Source organism: Schistocerca serialis, chromosome 9 (genome assembly GCF_023864345.2).
Source record: "Schistocerca serialis cubense isolate TAMUIC-IGC-003099 chromosome 9, iqSchSeri2.2, whole genome shotgun sequence".
In the NCBI taxonomy this organism is placed as follows: domain Eukaryota; kingdom Metazoa; phylum Arthropoda; class Insecta; order Orthoptera; family Acrididae; genus Schistocerca; species Schistocerca serialis.
In genome coordinates this window covers 61229163-61251014 of record NC_064646.1, presented here as the reverse complement: position 1 = coordinate 61251014, position 21852 = coordinate 61229163, and the positions used below count along the sequence as shown (strand labels likewise).

At 45.1% G+C, this 21852-nt stretch overlaps 1 protein-coding gene across 2 annotated transcripts in view; it reads right to left on the bottom strand.

Annotated features, from left to right (window-relative positions):
* Positions 1-4855: 4855 nt before the first annotated feature.
* Positions 4856-21852, bottom strand: part of LOC126419044 (fatty acyl-CoA reductase wat-like) — a 250451-nt gene continuing 233454 nt past the window's right edge. For both annotated transcript variants that reach the window (XM_050086115.1, XM_050086116.1), the window contains exons 7-9: positions 10456-10701; positions 8416-8673; positions 4856-5569 (exon numbers count right to left, since the gene is read on the bottom strand). In XM_050086115.1, the coding sequence (XP_049942072.1) occupies positions 5476-5569; positions 8416-8673; positions 10456-10701 (598 nt within the window). In that variant the 3' untranslated portion in view covers positions 4856-5475. The remainder of the gene's footprint in view (positions 5570-8415; positions 8674-10455; positions 10702-21852) is intronic.

The following is a 21852-nucleotide window of genomic DNA, read 5'->3' as shown; positions in this document are numbered from 1 at the left end:
GTTTATATCAGTTTGTCCAACGTATGATTTGTCGCAATCATCACATCCAATTTTGTTGATCCCTGACATATTAAATGGGGTTTTTAGTATGTCTTATAATAATGCTAATATTGTCTCCAGTAAAGACTCCAGTTTTGGTATTTGTAATTGAAAGTTTTGATAATTTTATTAGAAATGATTCCATTATTCTCTTCTATTACGGTAGTCGTCTAAGAAAATAGCCAAAACTTTCAAAAATACAAATATAAAAATTGGCTTCAGTATTGAAAACAATATTAGTAACATTATAACACACATGACCAGTACAACAGACCCTGAAAACTGAAGGTCAAAATAAATTTTTTTGGTCTAACAGTGATTTTTAACACGCTGACAATGATGGCGTTAATAAAAAACATTACAAATCTCTTCTTACACGATCTTTATTTCATTGCACGAATTTCCAACAGTACTCTGAATCCACGAATGTATGACATCCTTATTCCTTCCTTCTCTTAGTGACACACTTTTTTTATTCTCTCACAAGTGACTTTTTTCCCGAAAACGCTCTTGAACTCATATGCATAGGTCTTGGTGATTACTCACACTAAATGCTTGACAAAATCACCTTCAAATCTTGGATACAACGCTGGGGACCGAGGCGTGAGGCTTAGAGCGCAAGGACAATTTGCTGTATTCGTTAAGAATGAAGAATATTGGAGTTTCCACATTTTTCCAAAACGACTCTACTTAACATTCATCTCCACTTTCTGTTCCTGTCACATTTACAGCCTTTTAACACCATTTAAATTCTAGTAACGTCATAGATATACGATTAAACACGAAGACCGTGAAGTAGGAAATATTACACACGGGATGAGGATGAAGTATGTTGCTTCATATCGATTGAAGTTCCCTTTTCAACTTGTAATAACTTGTAAGAATTTCTGTATTCGAAGTAAAGCGCTCAAAATCGTATTGATCGAGCCAAAATAGATCTTACTTGGTTTCACGATGGTGTTCAGATGGGGGGGGGGGGGGGGGTAGCAGATCTGTTTCGAAAATTCTCGAGAAATCTCAAGCTCCTCGACAGAGAACAAAGCCCGTCACTAGCTAAATGGTAACCGAATGTAAAAAATGAAAATGCTTTTACATTGCCACCAGTAACCAATATTGCAGTTTCAAAGACCGAAATTGTACTTCTCAGTGAAAGATTATCTCTCGAATTGTGTACCTAGTGTGCATAGTCAGTAGACTGTCTGGCTACACACCCTTGCAGATGTCTCAATTAATAATTTAATGTGAAAAAAGAGAGGATTCAAACTACGATTTACACATTACCTCTTCCATTTTTGGAAAACAATGCTTTATAACAGAAATGTGTTTGTTTCGCAGTTTCCTTCATTGTTTTATCTAGACAACGTTTTCCAGCTGGGAGTCACGATTAATATGGAGCCGTAGTGTCTATGTCATGGGCTTTAGGTAATGGATTCAGACCTTCGATGAGGAGTTTACGCACGACGCTGTCGGCGATGTGGGAACTGTCTGGTTTGTATGCTAATGCTTGATTTCCGTGTGAACTGAAGGTTGATCGCTTGTGTTAGTTCCACTGTGGATGTTGACACAGTGTGGCAGTGAATACATTTGAACTAGAGTTTCGGTTGTCGACATTTCGTTGGAAATGCAAGCTAAGGTAATCGGATCAGAATCGCTGAGTATAAAAATATATGTGCGCGAGCCCACCATCTTCGTACTGTAAAACGTACGTTGACACCTGTGCGCCTTGCGGCTATTCGCCATGCGGGTGTGCTCGCTCCACACGCAAGTAGAGGCACATATCTCCCTGCTTGCTACGGGGAGATTCCTGCTCCCCTGTGCTCACAATTGAGAGGCATACATTTTACACCGGTTTGCACCAGTGCATGCACCTCCACACCTCTTCGTGCAACGGCTGTATGCGCCTAATGCGCAAGCAAAGTGGCACAGGTGTAAAAGCACCTCAGATCAGTGCGTCTTCCTGCCTCCCCCCCCATGCCCCCTCCCCCCTCGCTCTCCCCAGGATTGTGTGTGTTGTGTGTGTGTGTGTGTGTGTGTGTGTGTGTGTGTGTGTGTGTGTGTGTGCGCGCGTGTGGGTGGGTGGGTGGGTGGAGGGGCAGGAGAGACCTTAATATAATTCAGCATTACTATTTCTTCATGGTTCCCGAAAATTTTTTGAAAATCTGCGGTCTGGAACTCAAAACAAGGACAAATAATAAGAGAGCTGATTGAAACAAATTAAAAATCGTTACCGCACAAAAAGACATTGTAGCATAGTGGTTAAAGATATAAGTACTTAAAGCATCAGAGTCTCCGATACTCGGTGACACACCTGAAATTAAAAATACTGTAAAACACGAAATAAAATTTTCAGGAAAGATTCTAGAAACAAACTTCTAAAGTAGGATTTGGATGAAGAAGTAATCAAAGAAAGAAAGTCGCATGACTAAGTCACACATCCATTTAGGAAGTGGTGAGTATAAAACATTTTGGTAACTTACGTAGAATGAGTATCGACAGAACCACAAAGAATATTCTGAACTTATCTTTGACGATGGAGAACCTAAACAACCGTCAAACAGTAATTTATTATGACCTAAATTGGCATTCATGAAGAAATCTGTCAAGGTAGAACGAAATTTAAGGTGCGCAAGAGAACTGCTGAAGAAATACAGAGAATTAATAAAGATCTATCGGGAGGAAAAGAAGGTCTATGTAAGTTCACATAGAAAAAAAAGACGAACTCTTCTAAATTATAAATATAAATATGTGCCAAGATTGTGAATAATGAGATTGTTTTTCAACACTTACTATGGTGGAGGAAGTGATTACTACGATTGCTTTCGCCGCATTTAGCCTTCGACGATTGTGTTAACGTAATGAGTTCAGAATAAAATGATACATTATTTGCTTCCTAACAGGGACATGCAGACTAAGTATGTAGTGCTACGTTTGAGTGAGTACTGACATTATACATTCAACAAGAAATTGTCGCAATTAACTGTGTAAATACATTGAAACTAGTTTTATTTGGTCGTTAACATACTTCACAGAAGTAGCCAGCAATCTTTGGTACATCATGCTAATGTACCATATATCTGGTGCCATTTCATATACGTGGTATCTCACTTTCATTGATGGTATTTGTGAAACAAAATGTGTAATAAATGAATGAGTGCTGGCGTTGCTGTTTGCCGGAATTGCAGCTGAAATGGATGGAGTTGTACTGAATTTCGCAAGAGAATTTTAAAATTTTCGATAAGCTTAGTTGTTCCAATTACGGAAATCTTACTTCTATTACATACACTAGTAATTAAAAAAGTAAGACCTACAGCTACATGACAGAGAAAGAGATCAACGGCGACTTGACAGTGAAGGGAGTTTCCTGCTGGGTTTCATAGCTCATGCGCACACAGACTGTGACCGCACATTTTTACATTTTCGATTCAGTTGTAGTTTGGCATTTAGTATTGTTGATTCGTTTATGGCCTGACGCTGATATGCTTCTAAAGAACAATCGTAAACGGAAGCTACTCATCAATGATAGTGAGAGATGAAAACGCACTCTCCTACAGTCGTAATTTAACCTCGTAATAACAAACGGCACGGAAACCTGTATGGCAACCAAACAGGTCAACAACAAACTGCAAGCTACGTAAATGAACTTCTTACGAACTATAGTCCCTAAAACTGTGAAGGACAGGACAAGAAATAGAAAAGAAAGGGAAGAAACTGAAGTGTATACATGCATGAAAGAAAAATTGTCAATGTTCTAGAACTGTGGGTGACCAGCCTCGATGGAAGCAGATGTATTCGCTTATTGGGAATACCATTACACATCAGCTGTACAATTTATTAGTGACACATGAAAATTTGCTGTGAACAAGGACTCAAATCAGGATTTGCCACGTAACGCGAGCGGTCGTCTTAACCACTTTGGCTACCCGTGCACGCTTCCCGGACTGATCCATACTTACATATGTCACCGTGTCTACGTCCTTTAGTGCTCGCACACTGTTATCCCCGCACAGGGAAATGTACAACTATTATCGTAGTTTTGGCATGTAGTGCAATTTTGCAATGTCCATATAGTAGCACTTAAGCATGTGTGAAAGACATAGTATAGTACTATACAGACACTGAAAAAGTTTTGTCAAGGGAAGGATTTTGCACAGATTTTAAATGTTTTAGCGCACAGCTTTAACACCAGAGACTCGGTATTCCGTATTAATACAGGTGAGATTAGGGTTGCAAATTATCCGTCACATCGTCTTAAGAAAAGTTTATGAACAGTTCATAAGCAGTATCAACGTGTCAGGATGAAATCTTCACTCTGCAGCGGAGTGTGCACTGATACGAACTTCCTGGAAGATTAAAACTGTGTGTCGGATCGAGACTCGAAATATATGTTTCGAAGGTAGAAGACGAGATACTGGCGTAACTGATGCTGTGAGAAAGGGTCGTGAGTCGTGCTTGGGTGGCTCAGTCGGTAGAGCACTTGCCCCGGAAAGGCAAAGGTCTTGAATTCGAGTCTCGGTCTTGCACACAGTTTTAATCTGCCAGGAAGTTTCAGTATCAACGTGAGTTGTAACATCTCGTCAGTTGCTCTGCATACTGCCTGTGTACAACAGTGAACCAAATCACCACGCTTACTTCTTTCGTGACAGACGGTAGCACGAGGCAGGTGGATCAAGGTTCAACATCCCGTTGACAAGGAGATAATTAGACATGTTGCCGAATTTATTGCGATAGGCCAACGTTCTGAGATGCATATCGTTTGTCAGACACCCTTGTTTGCCTTAGCATTTTTTAACATTATTAGCAAAATAAAAAAAACAACTGCAAGATGCTGTTTATTGAAGCTTTGGTCAAATATTCGGCACAGAAATAGAAAAATTATACAGAAGCACTTTCTCAGTGCGTGCGGTTAATAGCCTTATTCTAGGTTACAGAGAACAGCGACCAGGCTCTTAGATAGCTACATTACGTTTTTATTTCACTCTCCAGAAATTGTTAGTTCGTGCACCTGGACACTTGCTGAATCACTTTTCTGAGACACACACACACACACACACCGCCTTTGTTACTTTAATTAAAGTCTATTACAAGTAGTGAATAAATAAGAAAACATGCATTATGATGTCTTAGTTAAGTCAGTGCAAATGCGTATGTGTACACGAGGGACAGTAACTGTCTCTTTTTGTCGGTGGTAAAAACGTGTGGTGAGTAGAAGGACGTCCGTGTCAACCGTTGTCAGCGTCATTTGTTTGTCCAAAGGCTGCAGTGTTGCACAGGCGTGTCGACGAGCGCTGACAGGAGTCTACCAGAGAATGCCTTCACGGCAATCGGTCGCCTTGACCATTGTGCGGAACGACCAAGCGTCGGTGGCTCGCCGCCATTTGGTCGTCTGCTCTACGGCTGCTGACAGTAGTCGGCCGAAGTAACAGCAGTGCCGTGACGTCACTGCCAGAACTGCGCCGCCAGCAGACGCCAGAGCAGCCATAGGAAGAGAGCCGTGGCCACAGCCCGTACTGCCCAGTCGATGCGCCTCAGCCTGCACAACAAGCAGACGACGAGTCAAGCACAGAGTTGTAAAAAAAAAAAAAAAAACTACCGTAGGCTAGCACAAGTACGCGTTGACTACGGTAGTTCTCCTAGCAGCCCTGGTCACTGAAGAACGTACCCACGTTACTTGTACGTTAGGTGTGTTGCCTACCTATTAGGCTTTACCTCATATCTATTGCTTTCTTTACACAGGCGGTCAGTGTGTTACTAGATTCCCCTACAAACTGGAAACGGTAAACTGCCTAGAAAGAGACTGAGCATACAGGGTGGTCCATTGATCGTGACCGGGCCAAATATCTCACGAAATAAGCGTCAAACAAAAAAACTACAAAGCACGAAACTTGTTTAGCTTGAAGGGGGAAACCAGATGGCGCTATGGTTGGCCCGCTAGATGGCGCTGCCATAGGTCAAACGGATATCAACTGCGTTTTTTTAAAATAGGAACTCCCATTTTTTATTACTTATTCGTGTAGTACATAAAGAAATATGAATGTTTTAGTTGGACCACTTTTTTCGCTTTGTGATGCATGGCGCTGTAATAGTCACAAACGTATAAGTACGTGGTATCACGTAATATTCTGCCAGTGCGGACGGTATTTGCTTCGTGATACATTACCCGCGTAAAAATGGACCGTTTACTAATTGCGGAAAAGGTCGATATCGTGTTGATGTATGGCTATTGTTATCAAAGTGACCAACGGGCGTGTGCTATGTATGCTGTTCGGTATCCTGGACGACATCATCCAAGTGTCCGGACCGTTCGCAGGATAGTTACGTTATTTAAGAAAACAGGAAGTGTTCAGCCACATGTGAAACGTCAACCACGACTTGCAACAAATGATGATGCCCAAGTAGGTGAGATATTTACCCGGTCACTATCAATGGACCAACCTGTATATAAAGGGCCATGTAACCTACGCACCTTTTTATTCCACAATTTTATCCTCAGGTCTTTTACTTAAAAACAGACGGCTGGCGGCAGCCACTCACCGCACTCCGTGACGCTACCTAATCGAGGCTCCGACATCATCGTTGCTATTGTAAAAGCTGGGCTTATTTCGTCTTGCATTATCTGTAAAGAGTCTTCATACGCTTGGAGAAATACACGTAAATCTTTCGTTTCCTGTGTTAACTCTTTCGCTAATCATTTGTGCTCCTGACTAGTTTCCCTACGACAACAGTTGCCACACCACACTGCGACCCACACCATCTTACCTTTGTGTGTTCTGCTCATAATTCGGTTACTTCCGTCACTGTATTTGTCTCTGGACATATTTTTGAGGCCAGTTTGTATACTACTGGCCGTAAAAATTGCTACACCACGAAGATCACATGCTACGGACGCGAAATTTAACCGACACGAAGGAGATGCTGTGATATGCAAACGATTAGCTTTTCAGAGCATTCACACAATGTTGGCAACGGTGGCGACACCTACAGCGTGCTGACATGAGGAGAGTTTCTCATACACAAACAGCAGTTGACCGGCGTCACCTAGTGAAACATTATTGTGATGCCTCGTCTAAGGAAGAGAAATGCCTATCATCACTTTGATGAAAGTCGGATTGTAGCCTATCGCGACTGCGGTTTATCGTATCGCGACACTACTGCTCGCGTTGGTCGGGATCCAGTAACTGATAGCAGAATATGGAATCGGTGGGTTCAGGAGAGTAATACGGAACGCCGTCCTGGATCCCAACGGCCTCGTATCACTAGCAGTCGAGATGACAGGCATCTTATCCGCATGGCTATAACGGATCGTGCAGCCACGTCTCGATCCCTGAGTCAACAGATGGCGACGTTTGCAAGACAACAACCATCTGCACGAACAGTTCGACGACGTTTGCAGCAGCATGGACTATCAGCTCTGAGACCATGGCTGCGGTTACCCTTGACGCTGCACCACAGAGAGAAGCGCCTGAGATGGTGTACTCAACGATGAACCTGGGTGCACGAATGGCAAAACGTCATTTTTTCGGTTGAATCCAGGTTCTGTTTACAGCATCATGATGGTGAACGCACATTGGAAGCGTGTATTCGTCATCGCCATACTGGCGTATCACCCTGCGTGATGGTGTGGGGTGCGGTTCGTTACACGTCTCGGTTACCTCTTGTTCGCATTGACGGTTCTTTGAACAGCGGGCGTTACATCAGATGTGTTACGAGCAGTGGCTCTACCCTTCATTCGATCCCATTGAAGCCCTACATTTCAGCAGCATAATGCACGACCGCATGTTGCAGGTCCTGTACGAGCCTTTCTGGTTACAGAAAATGTTCGACTGCTGCCCTGGCCAGCACATTCTTCAGAACGTCTGGTCAATGGTGGCCGAGCAACTGGCTCTTCACAATACGCCAGTCACTAATCTTGATGAACTGTGGTATCGTGTTGAAGCTGCATGGGCAGCTGTACCTGTACACGCCATCCAAGCTCTGTTTGACTCAATGCCCAGGCGTATCAAGGCCGTTATTACGGCCAGAGGTGGTTGTTCTGGGTACCGATTTCTCAGGATCTGTGGACCCAAATTACGTGAAAATGTAATCACATGTCAGTTCTAGTATAATATATATGTCCAATGAATACCCGTTTATCATCTGTATTTCTTAATGGTGCAGCAATTTTAGTGGCCAGCAGTGTAGTAGTTTCGACCAGTACTGCGTTCTGCAAGAAAATGGATACCTGTTTATAAGCCCTTGTGTATGACAGAGTGTTGATGATTCAGTATGCAGCTGTGTCACTGAAAGGCACCGGCTAGTTAGCAGGCGACAAAAGCCAACAGGAGCCAGTGCTGTGGCCATCGCGACGACTGCTGGTGGCGAGCAGAGAGCGACTCCTACCTGTGCCAGCGTGGCATAGCCTCGTTGACGTTCGCCATGTCCTCCTTCAGGATGTAGAGGCGCACGCCGCGCACGTATCGGTAGAAGTACGTGTCCCAGTCGAAGCCCCTCATGTCGAAAGGGAAGAGCTGGCGGTCCACGGGGGAGAGGCGCGACCACAGCTCCTTGCAGCGCCGGTTGTCGAACGACCACTCCCGCGTGCAGAAGTAGCTCGTCACGTCCAGGAGGCGGTGGATCTTCCGGTACGCGCCCACCATCCTGCGGACAACGCGACAGTCGTCACAGGCAGCTACGCATTAGCTGTTCCTCGTGCCACGTTTGACAACGAACACCTCGAGTGCGAGGCTACAAAAGTCGAATGATGTTTACGGCTTACGACGCCCCACATATTGTCTACCACGCAGCCACAATGTTGGCTGATAATGGCAACAGGTGGCGGCACTGGAGATATCCGCCGGCCGCGGTGGTCTCGCGGTTCTAGGCGCTCAGTCCGGAACCGCGCGACTGCTACGGTCGCGGGTTTGAATCCTGCCTCGGGCATGGATGTGTGTGCTGTCCTTAGGTTAGTTAGGTTTAAGTAGTTCTAAGTTCTAGGGGACTGATGACCTAAGATGTTAAGTCCCATAGTGCTCAGAGCCATTTGAACAATTTTTTGGAGATATCCAGTGGTGAGCACAGCGTGAGTCTGCAGGGCGTAGTTGAACAGCTTAGTCGACGAGTAACTCCAACAGTGCTAATGGTTTTGATACAAAGCAGAGTAATGGCAACGATAAACAAAGAAAAAGTCGACACCTTGGGTTGTCGGGTGTTCTGTCGGGTATCAGCGTCGTACTTGCACATTATTTCGGTAGCGTAGCTCGTTACCTTCATCAGGTGCGACCTGAGACTACTCCTCGATTGGACCTGGTCCAGTATTTATGCCTGTCGCCTTCCCCCTTCACCAGGCGCTCCCTCTGCGGTCCGCGCCTGCTCGCTAAGATCTTCTGGAGGATTGCCGTTCCCTTTTCCGCCCGCTGCAGTCCTGGCTGTTCTCCTTGCGGTACGCGCCCGCCAGACACGCTCCTGGGTGTTCCATCTTCGGTATGGTGCGTTTGGAATGCCAAAATGGTTCAAATGGCTCTGAGCACTATGGGGCTTAACTTCTGAGGTCATCAGTCCCCTAGAACTTAGAACTACTTAAACATAACCTAAGGACATCACACACATCCATGCCCGAGGCAGGATTCGAACCTGCGACCGTAGCGGTCGCGCAGTTCCACAATTCAATGTAGCGCTTTGAACCGCTCGGCAGGGTGAGGAGGAATTACGAAAACGCTTGTCAGTGATGCGAACACACTCAACAGGAAACATGGTGCCAACGCCATAAAAACTGGACTGTGAAGCAGTGGAAGAAAGGCATTTGGTCGGATGAGTCTTGTTGCACACTGTTTCCAACTTCTGGCTGATTTTACGTCCTAAGATTGAGAAATAGTGTGGGTTAAGTGATGATTTGGGCAGGAGAATCGTGGTATTCCAGGGACCTCATGGTTACTCTACAAGGTGCGTTACTGCCAAGGGCTATGAGACAACTTTTCGCTGACCAGATCCGTCCCCTGGTACAATGATTGCTTCCCAGTGGTGATGGTTTGTTCCAAGACGAAAGGCCCCTGTTGACACAGGTCGCAGCGCCCAGGGCTGGTTTCGTGTTCTCAAGGAAGAATTATCGCATCTGTCCCCTGGACACCCCAGACACCAGATCTCAGTTTTTATAGAGACTTTGTGGTCCACTTTGGAGAGAAGAGTGTGTGATCGCTGTCCAGCTGCATCATTGTCACCTGAGCCTGCCATCATTTTCCAGGAACAGTACTTGTATGTATCCATTCCGAGGATACTGGATGCTGTTGTAAATGCCAACGGATTTCCTACACCTTATTAGGCACGGTAAAGTGCTGTGTTTTTGGCATTTCCGTAGTTATGTCCACTTTCCGCGAGTGTGGCAGAGGTCTCCCTTCTCTCAATCCAGCTGTGAGAAAATGTGTCAGCCAGTGAGGAGTGACTTACTTGGGTTTTCCGGTGGTGAGGAAGAGTACGGCGTCTGCGAGGACCGCTGGCACCATGTGCACGACGTACTTGTAGAAGAAGACCAGCGGCACGCTGGTGGTCAGGCACATGGAGTAGTTCCACACGGCCGACATCGGTGGCACCTTCTTGGCAAAGTGCTGGTAGTGCGCCATGAAGTTCTTCCAGCACAGCGGCGCGTCGCTCGACACCAGGTTGAACACCTTCGGCTCCTTGCTGTCTGGCGACCTGGAAAGACGGGGACGTCAGCTCGTCAGCTCATCCAAGCAAATGAGTCTCGTACAGATTCCCGTATGGAGGACATAGTGATAGACACCCCTGGGGTTGTGAAGCAGCTCAATGGGTTGAAAATAAATAAATCGCCAGGTCCTGATGGGATCCTGTAGGGAAGCAGCCTACTCACGCTGTAGTAAATTCACATCAGTTTCCATTGTGTGCCAGCCAGTCTGCTGTAACTAGCTCTTACGTCATAAATGTTGCGCAATACCTTAAAAATCAAGAAAATGACCTAAAACTTTTCTAGCATGTCAGGAATAATACTAAATTAATGTGTGTTGAATATCAGTTCGATAACTTAAGTCATTTTCGAAATTTGGACGTTTTTCTAAAAAATTCATTGGCGCAACAGAAAAGAGCTAGAGACTTCAAAATTTATATTTAGATTCATCTTTCATAATGATTTAATAAAAACAGTACTTTGGATTTCACAAATTAAGATCTTAGTGGAAATTCATGATTTTCTGGTTTTCATCACAAAACTGAAGGAAGCAAAATAGATTAAGTAGGCTAATAAATAAGGCTAGGATGTTTAGATTTAAATAAGTTGGAGGTCCGCTATGACTATGAAGATGTGAAAAGTTTCTTTTGAATACCTATAAAATTATAGCGATAGTGGATCTCAAAAGGGCCAGTTCAGAGCTCATCTACTGCGTGCAGTGTAATTTAATTAATTCTCTCGCCCAAAATATTTAACTTAGCCACGTCAAAATTTTATTATCAATACTTACCTGCGTGCTGAATGCACGTTTAAATTAAGAGCTTCATCGGCCATCAGCAAAACAAGCTATAAATTATTATGTAACTTGAAGTGGTGCATTACTAGCCCAGCGGCTAGTCGGGAGAGCCGATTTGATCAGGCGTTCCCTTAGCCGTCCGCACCGCGGCTTCATATATAAGAACGCTGCGCGAGGAAGCAAGGCCCCAGTTCTCTCCAGACGCTGAATGACACGCCATCTGTGTCGGGAGTCGCGTCGCATCGGTATCACTGCTACAAACAGCCACGGGTGCCGTATTAAGTTACTAGAGATACGCGGAACAATGAAAACATTTCAAGTGAAGTGTTAATTCTGGGATGATTTTCATTATCTAGCTTCAGTTTGCGTATTGTCGTATTTTCACGTGCCGTCGCGGGACAGACATTCTACCAAATATTTAGCGTGGCATTTGATGAAATATTTTCATCAAATTATGGCGAGCATTCTTTTTTAACATTTAATTCGGACATTTATAGTTGCATCAGCGCATTAGACTCTGAACTGCTCTGTTAGTTAGGTTGTAGGGATACTTGTGTTTTTTATCAGTGAATTTCAGAATATACTCAACTATTTTGGAAAATCGTTTTTTGATTAGAAATCCCGGACAATCTCCTAATTCCTCAGAGCTATAAGCTGCAGCTATAATGGTATTCTCAGATCAAGTGGGCACTAGGAACTCTATTTACAGGCTTCACGTTTGTTAAATCACTTTCTGGGTGCTAAAAAAGTAAATAGAGAGCCAGTGTTGAGAGCGGCGAAAGACAGCATTAACAACATTCTAAAAGCCTGAAACGGATTCAACATGCAAGCATTTATACAGCAATTAGATTTTTTTTACAAATTAACCGCCGCCCCACAATCCCAATTCGGTTTTACAGAGAGTATGTAACAACAACGACTCTGTAATATTGTACATACAGGGTGTTATAAAAAGGTACGGCCAAACTTTCAGGAAACATTCCTCACACACAAAGAAAGAAAATATGTTATGTGGACATGTGTCCGGAAACGCTTACTTTCCATGTTAGAGCTCATTTTATTACTTCTCTTCAAATCACATTAATCATGGAATGGAAAAACTCAGCAACAGAACGTACCAGCGTGACTTCAAACACTTTGTTACAGGAAATGTTCAAAATGTCCTCCGTTAGCGAGGATACATGCATCCACCCTCCGTCGCATGGAATCCCTGATGCGCTGATGCAGCCCAGGAGAATGGCGTATTGTATCATAGCCGTCCACAATACGAGCACGAAGAGTCTGTACATTTGGTACCAGGGTTGCGTAGACAAGAGCTTTCAAATGCTCCCATAAATGAAAGTCAGGAAGGTTGGAGTCAGGAGAGCGTGGAGGCCATGGAATTGGTCCGTCTCTACCAAGCCATCGGTCACCGAATCTGTTGTTGAGAAGCATACGAACACTTCCACTGAAATGTGCAGGAGCTCCATCGTGCATGAACCATATGTTGTATCGTACTTGTAAAGGCACATGTTCTAGCAGCACAGGTAGAGTATCCCGTATGAAATCATGATAACGTGCTCCATTGAGCGTAGGTGGAAGAACGTGGGGCCCAATCAAGACATCACCAACAATGCCTGCCCAAACGTTCACAGAAAATCTGTGTTGATGACGTGATTGCACAATTGCGTGCGAATTCTCGTCAGCCCACACATGTTGATTGTGAAAATTTACAATTTGATCACGTTGGAATGAAGCCTCATCCGTAAAGAGAACATTTGCACTCAAATGATGATTGACACATTGTTGGATGAACCATTTGCAGAAGTGTACCCGTGGAGGCCAATCAGCTGCTGATAGTGCCTGCGCACGCTGTACACGGTACGGAAACAACTGGTTCTCCCGTAGCAGTCTCCATACAGTAACGTGGTCAACGTTACCTTGTACAGCAGCAACTTCTCTGACGCTGACATTAGGGTTATCGTCAACTGCACGAAGAATTGCCTCGTCCATTGCAGGTGTCCTCGTCGTTCTAGGTCTTCCCCAGTCGCGAGTCATAGGCTGGAATGTTCCGTGCTCCCTAAGACGCCGATCAATTGCTTCGAACGTCTTCCTGTCGGGACACCTTCGTTCTGGAAATCTGTCTCGATACAAACGTACCGCGCCACGGCTATTGCCCCGTGCTAATACATACATCAAATGGGCATGTGCCAACTCCGCATTTGTAAACATTGTACTGACTGCAAAACCACGTTCGTGATGAACACTAACCTGTTCACGCTACGTACTGATGTGCTTGATGCTAGTACTATAGAGCAATGAGTCGCATGTCAACACAAGCACCGAAGTCAACATTACCTTCCTTCAATTGGGCCAACTGGCGGTGAATCGAGGAAGTACAGTACATACTGACGAAACTAAAACGAGCTCTAACATGGAAATCCTCCACCACGCACCGTATGGTGGATTGCGGAGTATGTATGGAGATGTAGATGTAGAAGTGTAATCATCTGTCAATGACAGGCAAAGTATCAGTACTGTTACATGCGAAAAAATTCCGTGCCAGTTTCGGAGAGACATGAGACAGTGTCCGTCCTAGTAAGCTCTACGGTTGTTTGTTTGATTTGGGAAAGGGGCTAAACAGCGAGGTCATCGGTCGCATCGCATTAGGGAAGGACTGGGAAGGAAGGCGGCCGTGCCCTTTCAAAGGAACCGCACCGGTGTTTGCCTGAAGCGATTTAGGGAAATCACGGAAAACCTAAATCAGGACGGCCGGACGCGGGTTCGAAAGGTCGTGCTTCCGAATGCGAGTACAGTGTGCGAACCATTGCGCTACCTCTCTCGGTAAAGCTCTACTCGAGATGCAATATACAAAGTGGTCCATACAGGTGGAACCACCATTCTTCGAGGGTGAGTCAAATGAAGACCTTAGATTTGTAATAACAAATAGAAATTTCTCGCCGTCATCCTGTAAGTTGGTAAGCGTGCTACAAACAGCGTGCAGAATGTCCTGTAGGTGGCAGCATAGTGCAGATGCTCACATGCCGTCGCAGTATCAGTATAAAGATGGCCGCCCCACTTGCGACTTGCACCAGGGAAGAACAGCGTTCTGTTATTCGGTTTTTGCGTAGTGAAGGTGTGAAACCTATTGAAATTCATTGACGAATGAAGGTTCACTACGGTGATGCATGTTTGTCAGAGCAGCAAGTCTACGAATGAAGTACGAAGCTCGCGAATGGTGTGACTTCAGTGAAAGATGCTCCTCGTCCAGGTCAGGCACAACGAGTTGTGACACCACAGAACATTGCAGCAGTTGAAGCCATAGTGAAGGAAAACCGCCGAGTGATACTGAATGACATTGCAGCATGTTTACAGATTAGTGATGGGTCAGCACACCACATTGTGCATGATGTGCTCCAGTTTCACAAAGTGTCTGCGACATGGGTGCCACGCCAGCTGACTCCTGAAATGAGAGAACGACGTGTTGATGCTTGTGAAGAACTTCTTCGGCGCTTTGAACGAGAAGGTGATGGTTTCTTTGCAAAAATCGTTACTGGGGACGGAACCTGGGTTCACTTCCACCAACGGCAAACGAAGAGAGCGAGCAAGGAATGGCACCATTCCTCATCACCAAAACCAAAGAAGTTTCTAACAGAACCATCAGCAGGGAAGGTTATGCTGACTCTCTTTTGGGACGAAAAAGGCGTCACTTTGGAGCATTACATGCCTATAGGGACCACTGTCACCAGTGCATCATACACAGATCTCCTAAAAAATCATCTGCGGCCTGCAATCAAATCAAAGCGACGTGGATTGCTGTCAGCAGATGTCCTTTTGCAACATGATAATTCAAGGCCCCACACTGCCCGTACAACAGTTGCAACAATCACAAACCTGCATTTTGAGTGTCTTCCTCGTCCACCATACTCACCAGACCTTACCCCAAGTGATTTCCATGTGTCTGGACCACTCAAAGACGCGATCGGAGGAAAGAAGTTCAGTTCTGATGAAGAGCAGTTCTGCACAATAAATAATATTTAAAAAAATATTTAAGGTTTTCATTTGACTCACCTTCGTAAAACAAAAGTTGAAAGGACGGTAACTCCGCGGAAACTTTCTGTAACTCAACAAGTATTTTGGTTCAATTGATCAACAAACGAAGGTAGTTGAAAAGTTCTCAGAAAAAATGATATAGGTACTGAACGTCACTTAATAATGAGATAAATACGAAGTGCAGAGAGCGTAAGGCGAAATGACTAAAGGATCGAAAAAGATATGGCCGTCAGAAGGACGGATTCAACTCAGAGAAAAGTTAAAACAAAGATGTGCAGGAAGACTTGAGCTGTTCAACGTAGAGGAGAGAGCTAGGAGGAAAGAATACACTGAAGTTCTCTACCAGAGGGAGCAACTGTCGGCTGACGTGATAGAACAAGATATGGAAGTCGATTTGGAGGGCATACCCTGATCAGCTAAAACACTACGACCATGCACCTAATAGCCGGTATGTCCACCTTTGGCACGGAAAACAGCGGCGGCGCGTCGTGGTCGCTGGAGGAAGTTGGCACCACATCTGCACACACAAGTCACTTATTTCCCGTGAATTCCGGGGAGGAGGGTGATGATCTCTGACGCCACTTTCAATTGCATCGCAGATTTGTTTGATTCGGTTCAGATCTGGCGAGTTGTTGGCGGGGGGAGGGGGGGGGGGGAAGCTCATCAATTGGAAAACTCGCCACTGTATTCCTCGAACCGCTCCATCACTTTCCTGGCCTTGTGACACGGTGCATTGTCTTGTTAAAAATGGCACTGCCTTTGGCAAACATGGTCATCATGAAGGAGTGCACCTTCCACGAGCTCCACTGGATCTGTGGACGTCCAGGTCCCCAGAGCCGCCACCACCTTGTCTCCATCCTGCAGTACAGGTACGACGGATTCTCGCCCTCCCATCAGCATCATGAAGAAGGTAATAGGATTCATCAAACCATGCAATGCTGTACCACTGCGCCAACGTCCAATGTCTGTGGTCACGTGCCCATTTCAGTGCCATGTCCTGGTGTTAACATTGGTACACGCACTGGGTTGTTGGCTGCGGAGGCCCATCTTTAGGAGTGATCGGTGCACTATGTGTTCAGACACTCTTGTACTCTGCCCAGCATTAAAGACTGGTATTGGTTCCGCCACAGTCCGCCGCCTGTCCTGTTTTACCAGTCTGCCCAGCCAACAAGGTCCGACATCTGTAATGAGGGGCGGCCGCACACCCCATGACATCTGGACGTAGTTTCACTTCGGCGCATGTTAAAGACACTCACCACGCTCTCCTTGAACACTCGACAAGTCGTGCATTTCCGAAATGCTCGTGCCGAGTCTCTGGGCCACCAGAATCTGCCCTCGGTCAAACTCAGACAGATCGCGCGCCTTTCCCATCCTACACATGGACAGCACGCTAACAGGCCCGCCGGTGTGGCCGAGAGGTTCTAGGCGCTTCAGTCTGGAACCTCGCGACCGCTACGGTCGCAGGTTCGAATCCTGCCTCGAGCATGGATATGTGTGATGTCCTTAGTTTGGGAAGGTTTAAGTAGTTCTATGTTCTAGGAGACTGATGACCTCAGATGTTAAGTCCCATAGTGCTGAAAAATGGTTCAAATGACTCTGAGCACTATGGGACTTAACATCTGTGGTCATCAGTCCCCTAGAACTTAGAGCTACTTAAACCTAACTAACCTAAGGACATCACACACATCCATGCCCGAGGCAGGATTCGAACCTGCGACCGTAGCAGTCGCGCGGTTCCGGACTGAGCGCCTAGAACCGCGAGACCACCGCGGCCGGCACCCATAGTGCTCAGAGCCATTTGAACCAACACGCTAACTGATATTACATGCACAGTCCATGTGTCTGGTTAGCAGTCATACCTCGCCAGGTGAAACTTGTATTGCCTGGATGGGTTTATATCGATGGCAGGTCTGTTGTCAGGCTGATCATTGCAGGTGATATACATACATATAATAGAGTTTGGCAGTGCTTTGGAAGACTTGCAATCAAATAAGACGGAACGAGTGATCAACGTTCTTTCGGGATTTCAAAACTCATTGGGTGAAAGGGCTGTCAATCGACTATTCCTATTGGTGTGTGGTATATAGTACACTCGAGATGTACCCTGAGACCTCCGGAAAAGTATCATTCACACCATTTCGAAACTACCGAAGTCACGTAAATGCCACAATTATGAGTCAGCCTAACAGCTCATGCGTCCAAGATCCTGACAAAAGTGTTACACAGAGGAATGGTAAAGGAAATTGAGGATCTTCTCGTTGCCAAACAGTTTGGATTTGGGAAATGTTAAGGCACCAGAGCTGCAGTTCTGACATTGCGCTTGATAATGGAAGGGAGACTTAAGAAAGGAAAGCAGACGCCTTATAGGATTTGTCACTCTAGAAATGGGGTTCAACAATGTAAAATCTCAGGAATACAGATGTAAGCTATAGGGAAAGAGGATGAGTTACAGGGAAAAGTGTAATGAATAGTCTACTGAACGCTGAGTAGGGCCTGAGGGCCAACGGAAGAAAGAAAAAGTAGTGAGGAATACGAGAAACGACTTTAGTAAGAAGCTTACAGACTGGGGATCACAAAGTAGATGAAGTGAAGGAATTTTGCTGCTGGACGAAGCAAGAAGCAAAAAGCATACTATCACAAAAGAAGAGGGCATTCCCGGTTGACGGAAGTATACTAGTATCAACTGTGGTGGGCCGCATCAAACCATCAAACAAGTAAGAAGACACATGGCGTCCCCCCCCCCCCCCGCCCCTCCAGAAATGCTTTCAGAATCCTTCAATTTGCATCATATGGCTCCGCTTTTGCGTTATTGGTTTGCTTTGGTTAAGAAATTTGAACGTGATCCGAAGCAGTGGAGGGCACTTACGGTCTGCCAGCCATTCTGCTTCAGCCCCCCTGTGGCACGGTCACGCAGGAGTGTAATAGCATTAACATGTGCGTAAAGAAAACGGCAAAGGGTCCCTGTGAGGCAGCCCGTGCTGGCACAGTTATAGTTTATCAGCAATAGGCAATCCCTCGCATCTGTAGTTAGGACACTTACTGCCAGTATTCACAGTCGCCCTCCGCCGAGAAATCCATGACCCCTTCACGAGCTATCCAGGTCAGGCGTATAAATAAGTGCAGCGGTGTCAGGGGTCGCCAGCGGAGAGAGAGCTTTTATTGCCGGCTGCGGTGGCCGAGCGGTTCTAGGCACTTCAGTCAGGAACCGCGCGACCGCTACGGTCGCAAGTTCGAATCCTGCCTCGTGCATGGATGTGTGTGATGTCCTTAGGTTAGTTAGGTTTAAGTAGTTCTCAGTTCTAGGGGACTGATGACCTCAGAAGTTAAGTCCCATAGTGCTCAGAGCCATTTGAACCATTTTTTTGATGTTTGAAATATCGTAACTGACAGAAGGATGATAAAAAATGTTTAAGTAGGTAGAAGAAACCATGTGATGAATTTGAAAAAAATCAGCCAACCAGTAGCAAAACAAACGTTTATTAGCCCTTGACCTAGGATTCCATATTTCTAAAAATATCTTCTTCAGAAGGACTGGGCCTTGTTACATCACATGATGGTACATTAGAACAGTTAAAGCCGAGCCACTCGGCTACAGCTAATCTAGTGTACCATCATGTAATGTAAGAAGGCCCAGTCTTTCTGAAGAAGATATTTTTAGAAATATCGAATCCTAGGTCAAGGGCTAATAAACGTTTGTTTTGCAACTGGTTGGCTGAATTTTTTCAACTTCTTCAGATTAACGCAGTTAATGATTCGAAGCAATATTTAAGATTTAGAAAATACATAATAATGAGCTTCGGTTGCAAGTTCTCATCTTCAATTTCACTTTTGGAATGTGAGCCGTGCTCACTCCCAACTACGCGTCTTCGTGAACTTCGCTGTCTATTTGTGTTTGGTTTCCCGCCCTTGTTGCGGTTACGTCGTGGTTCTTCTTCCTTATACGTGTGGCAGCGGCGATGTGTATCGATATTTGCACTGTGTACCATCTTTGGTTTTGTGCATATAGTTTCCGGCAAGGGGGTCTGCAGTGAGTCGGTCAGTTGCGGCGGACCAGGAAGTTATCTCTGCGAGGTGGAATCGGCTGGGTCCGCTGGCAGTCCGTGCGCAGTGTCGGAGCGTGTGTGGAGCTGTCCGAGCTTCGTGGTTCACCGACCCAGGACGTCAGAGTTGAGTAGTGGTTTCAACTACCCAAGCCACGTCCATTCATCTTGTGTGGTTCGATTCGGTGGTTCGCTGTTGGGTATGTTTTCCTATGAACAACACCGCGTGTTTCTATTGCCGAAATTTAGTCGCCATGCGGTGCAATTAACTATATTGGTTGACTACAATTCGAGTGCACCAGCGGAATTTTCTGCCTTGTGGCTGTTAGTGTTCTGGTTACGTGCCCTGGCCACTAACATAATTTCAGGCAGTGTTCCTTTTGGGTGAAGTTAACTATATCACCATATTTCAAATTCAAGTGTACAGCGGAATTTGCTGCCTTGTGGCCATTCGTGTTCCGGTTACCTGCTCTGGCCACTAACATAATTTCAGGCAGCGTCCTTTCCTCACCTGTTGTCGATGTCCAACATGGTGTGTAGTTTTGACAGCTAATACATATTTCATTGTGGATAATCACGTTCGTAACCTTTGGTGTTTGAGTTCTCGTGTACTGATTGGTGGCAAACAAGTCGTTGTGCCTGTCCCCTGGTTGGGTTACGACGGAACAAGTGTAGTTGGGCTCACCACCTGTCTCACCTAAGTGAACGAGGGCAGACCGGCCTCCCTGGAGGATTCTGAGTGCCGTTTTCTTAATTGTCCTTCTCACCGTTGTTAGACAACGATTTAAAGATTCTTGTTTTTACTGAACTTGATGTATTCTTGAATTTTGGAAAATCAATTGTGGGCCTTAAGACACTTAAACCCTTATTCTTGAAGTTACCCTTTAAGCAAAAAACATTGCGGCCTTCTGCCTTAAAAGATTACGGTAATATATTTTAAAATTTTCAAATTTAATTGTGGCCCTCAGTCGCTTCTATTGTACCTTGCGTATGTTTGTTCTATCTACTGTTTCCTTGAGGCTTTCCAGCCTAGCTGTGATACCATATATATTTTAATGATTTTATTTGCTATTTTAACTGCTTTTTTATTTTGTTGACTTTTAAGATTTCTTGTTTGGAGGCCCTCAGTCGTGAAATAATTGCGTTTTTGAAACTCGTAGTTCTAAATGTTCAGCTATGTGCCGTTTTGGTTTAAAGGTGTTATTAAATTACAGGGTGATTCAAAAAGAATACCACAACTTTAGGAATTTAAAACTCTGCAACGACAAAAGGCAGAGCTAAGCACTATCTGTCGGCGAATTAAGGAAGCTATAAAGTTTCATTTAGTTGTACATTCGTTCGCCATTTCAGCCAATAAAGTTTTTGGTCCCTTTTTCTTCGAAGGTGCTACTGTAACTGGACTACAGTATCTGGAGATGTTAGAGAATTGGCTGTTCCCTCAGCTCGAACAAGGAGCACAATAATTCATATTTCAGCAGGATGGAGCGCCACCACATTGGCACTTATCTGTCCGTAATTACCTGAACGTCAACTACCCGTGGCGATGGATCGGCCGCCAGGCAGCCCGTGACAGAGCACTTCATCACTGGCCTCCAAGAAGCCCTGATCTTACCCCCTGCGATTTTTTCTTATGGGGGTATGTTAAGAATATGGTGTTTCGGCCACCTCTCCCAGCCACCATTGATGATTTGAAACGAGAAATAACAGCAGCTATCCAAACTGTTACGCCTGATATGCTACAGAAAGTGTGGAACGAGTTGGAGTATCGGGTTGATATTGGTCGTGTGTCTGGAGGGGGCCATATTGAACATCTCTGAACTTGTTTTTGAGTGAAAAAACCTTTTTAAATACTCTTTGTAATGATGTACAACAGAAGGTTATATTATGTTTCTTTCATTAAATACACATTTTTAAAGTTGTGGTATTCTTTTTGAATCACCCTGTATAATAAATCACAATTTTGAGTGAACCTGACCGACACCTTATTTGGCGCTTTCCACAATCCTAATCACCTGTTCTGCCCTGCGGGTTTAGCGGGCGTCTCAGAATGTAATGTCACCGCAGCTTTTGCTCTCGTGCACAGGATGGAACCATTAGAGACTCTTCAAATGCGTTAGACGAAATTAGGATGTGATCTGAGGCAATAAAAGGTATTTACGCTTTCCCAACCCTCTTGCTTCACGCCCTCCTGAGGCGTGATCACGCAGGAGTGTAGCATTAACGGGTGTGCAAATATAAGCGAAACGGCAAAGGTTCCCTCCAAGATGGCCAGTTCGGCAACAACCTCGCTACCA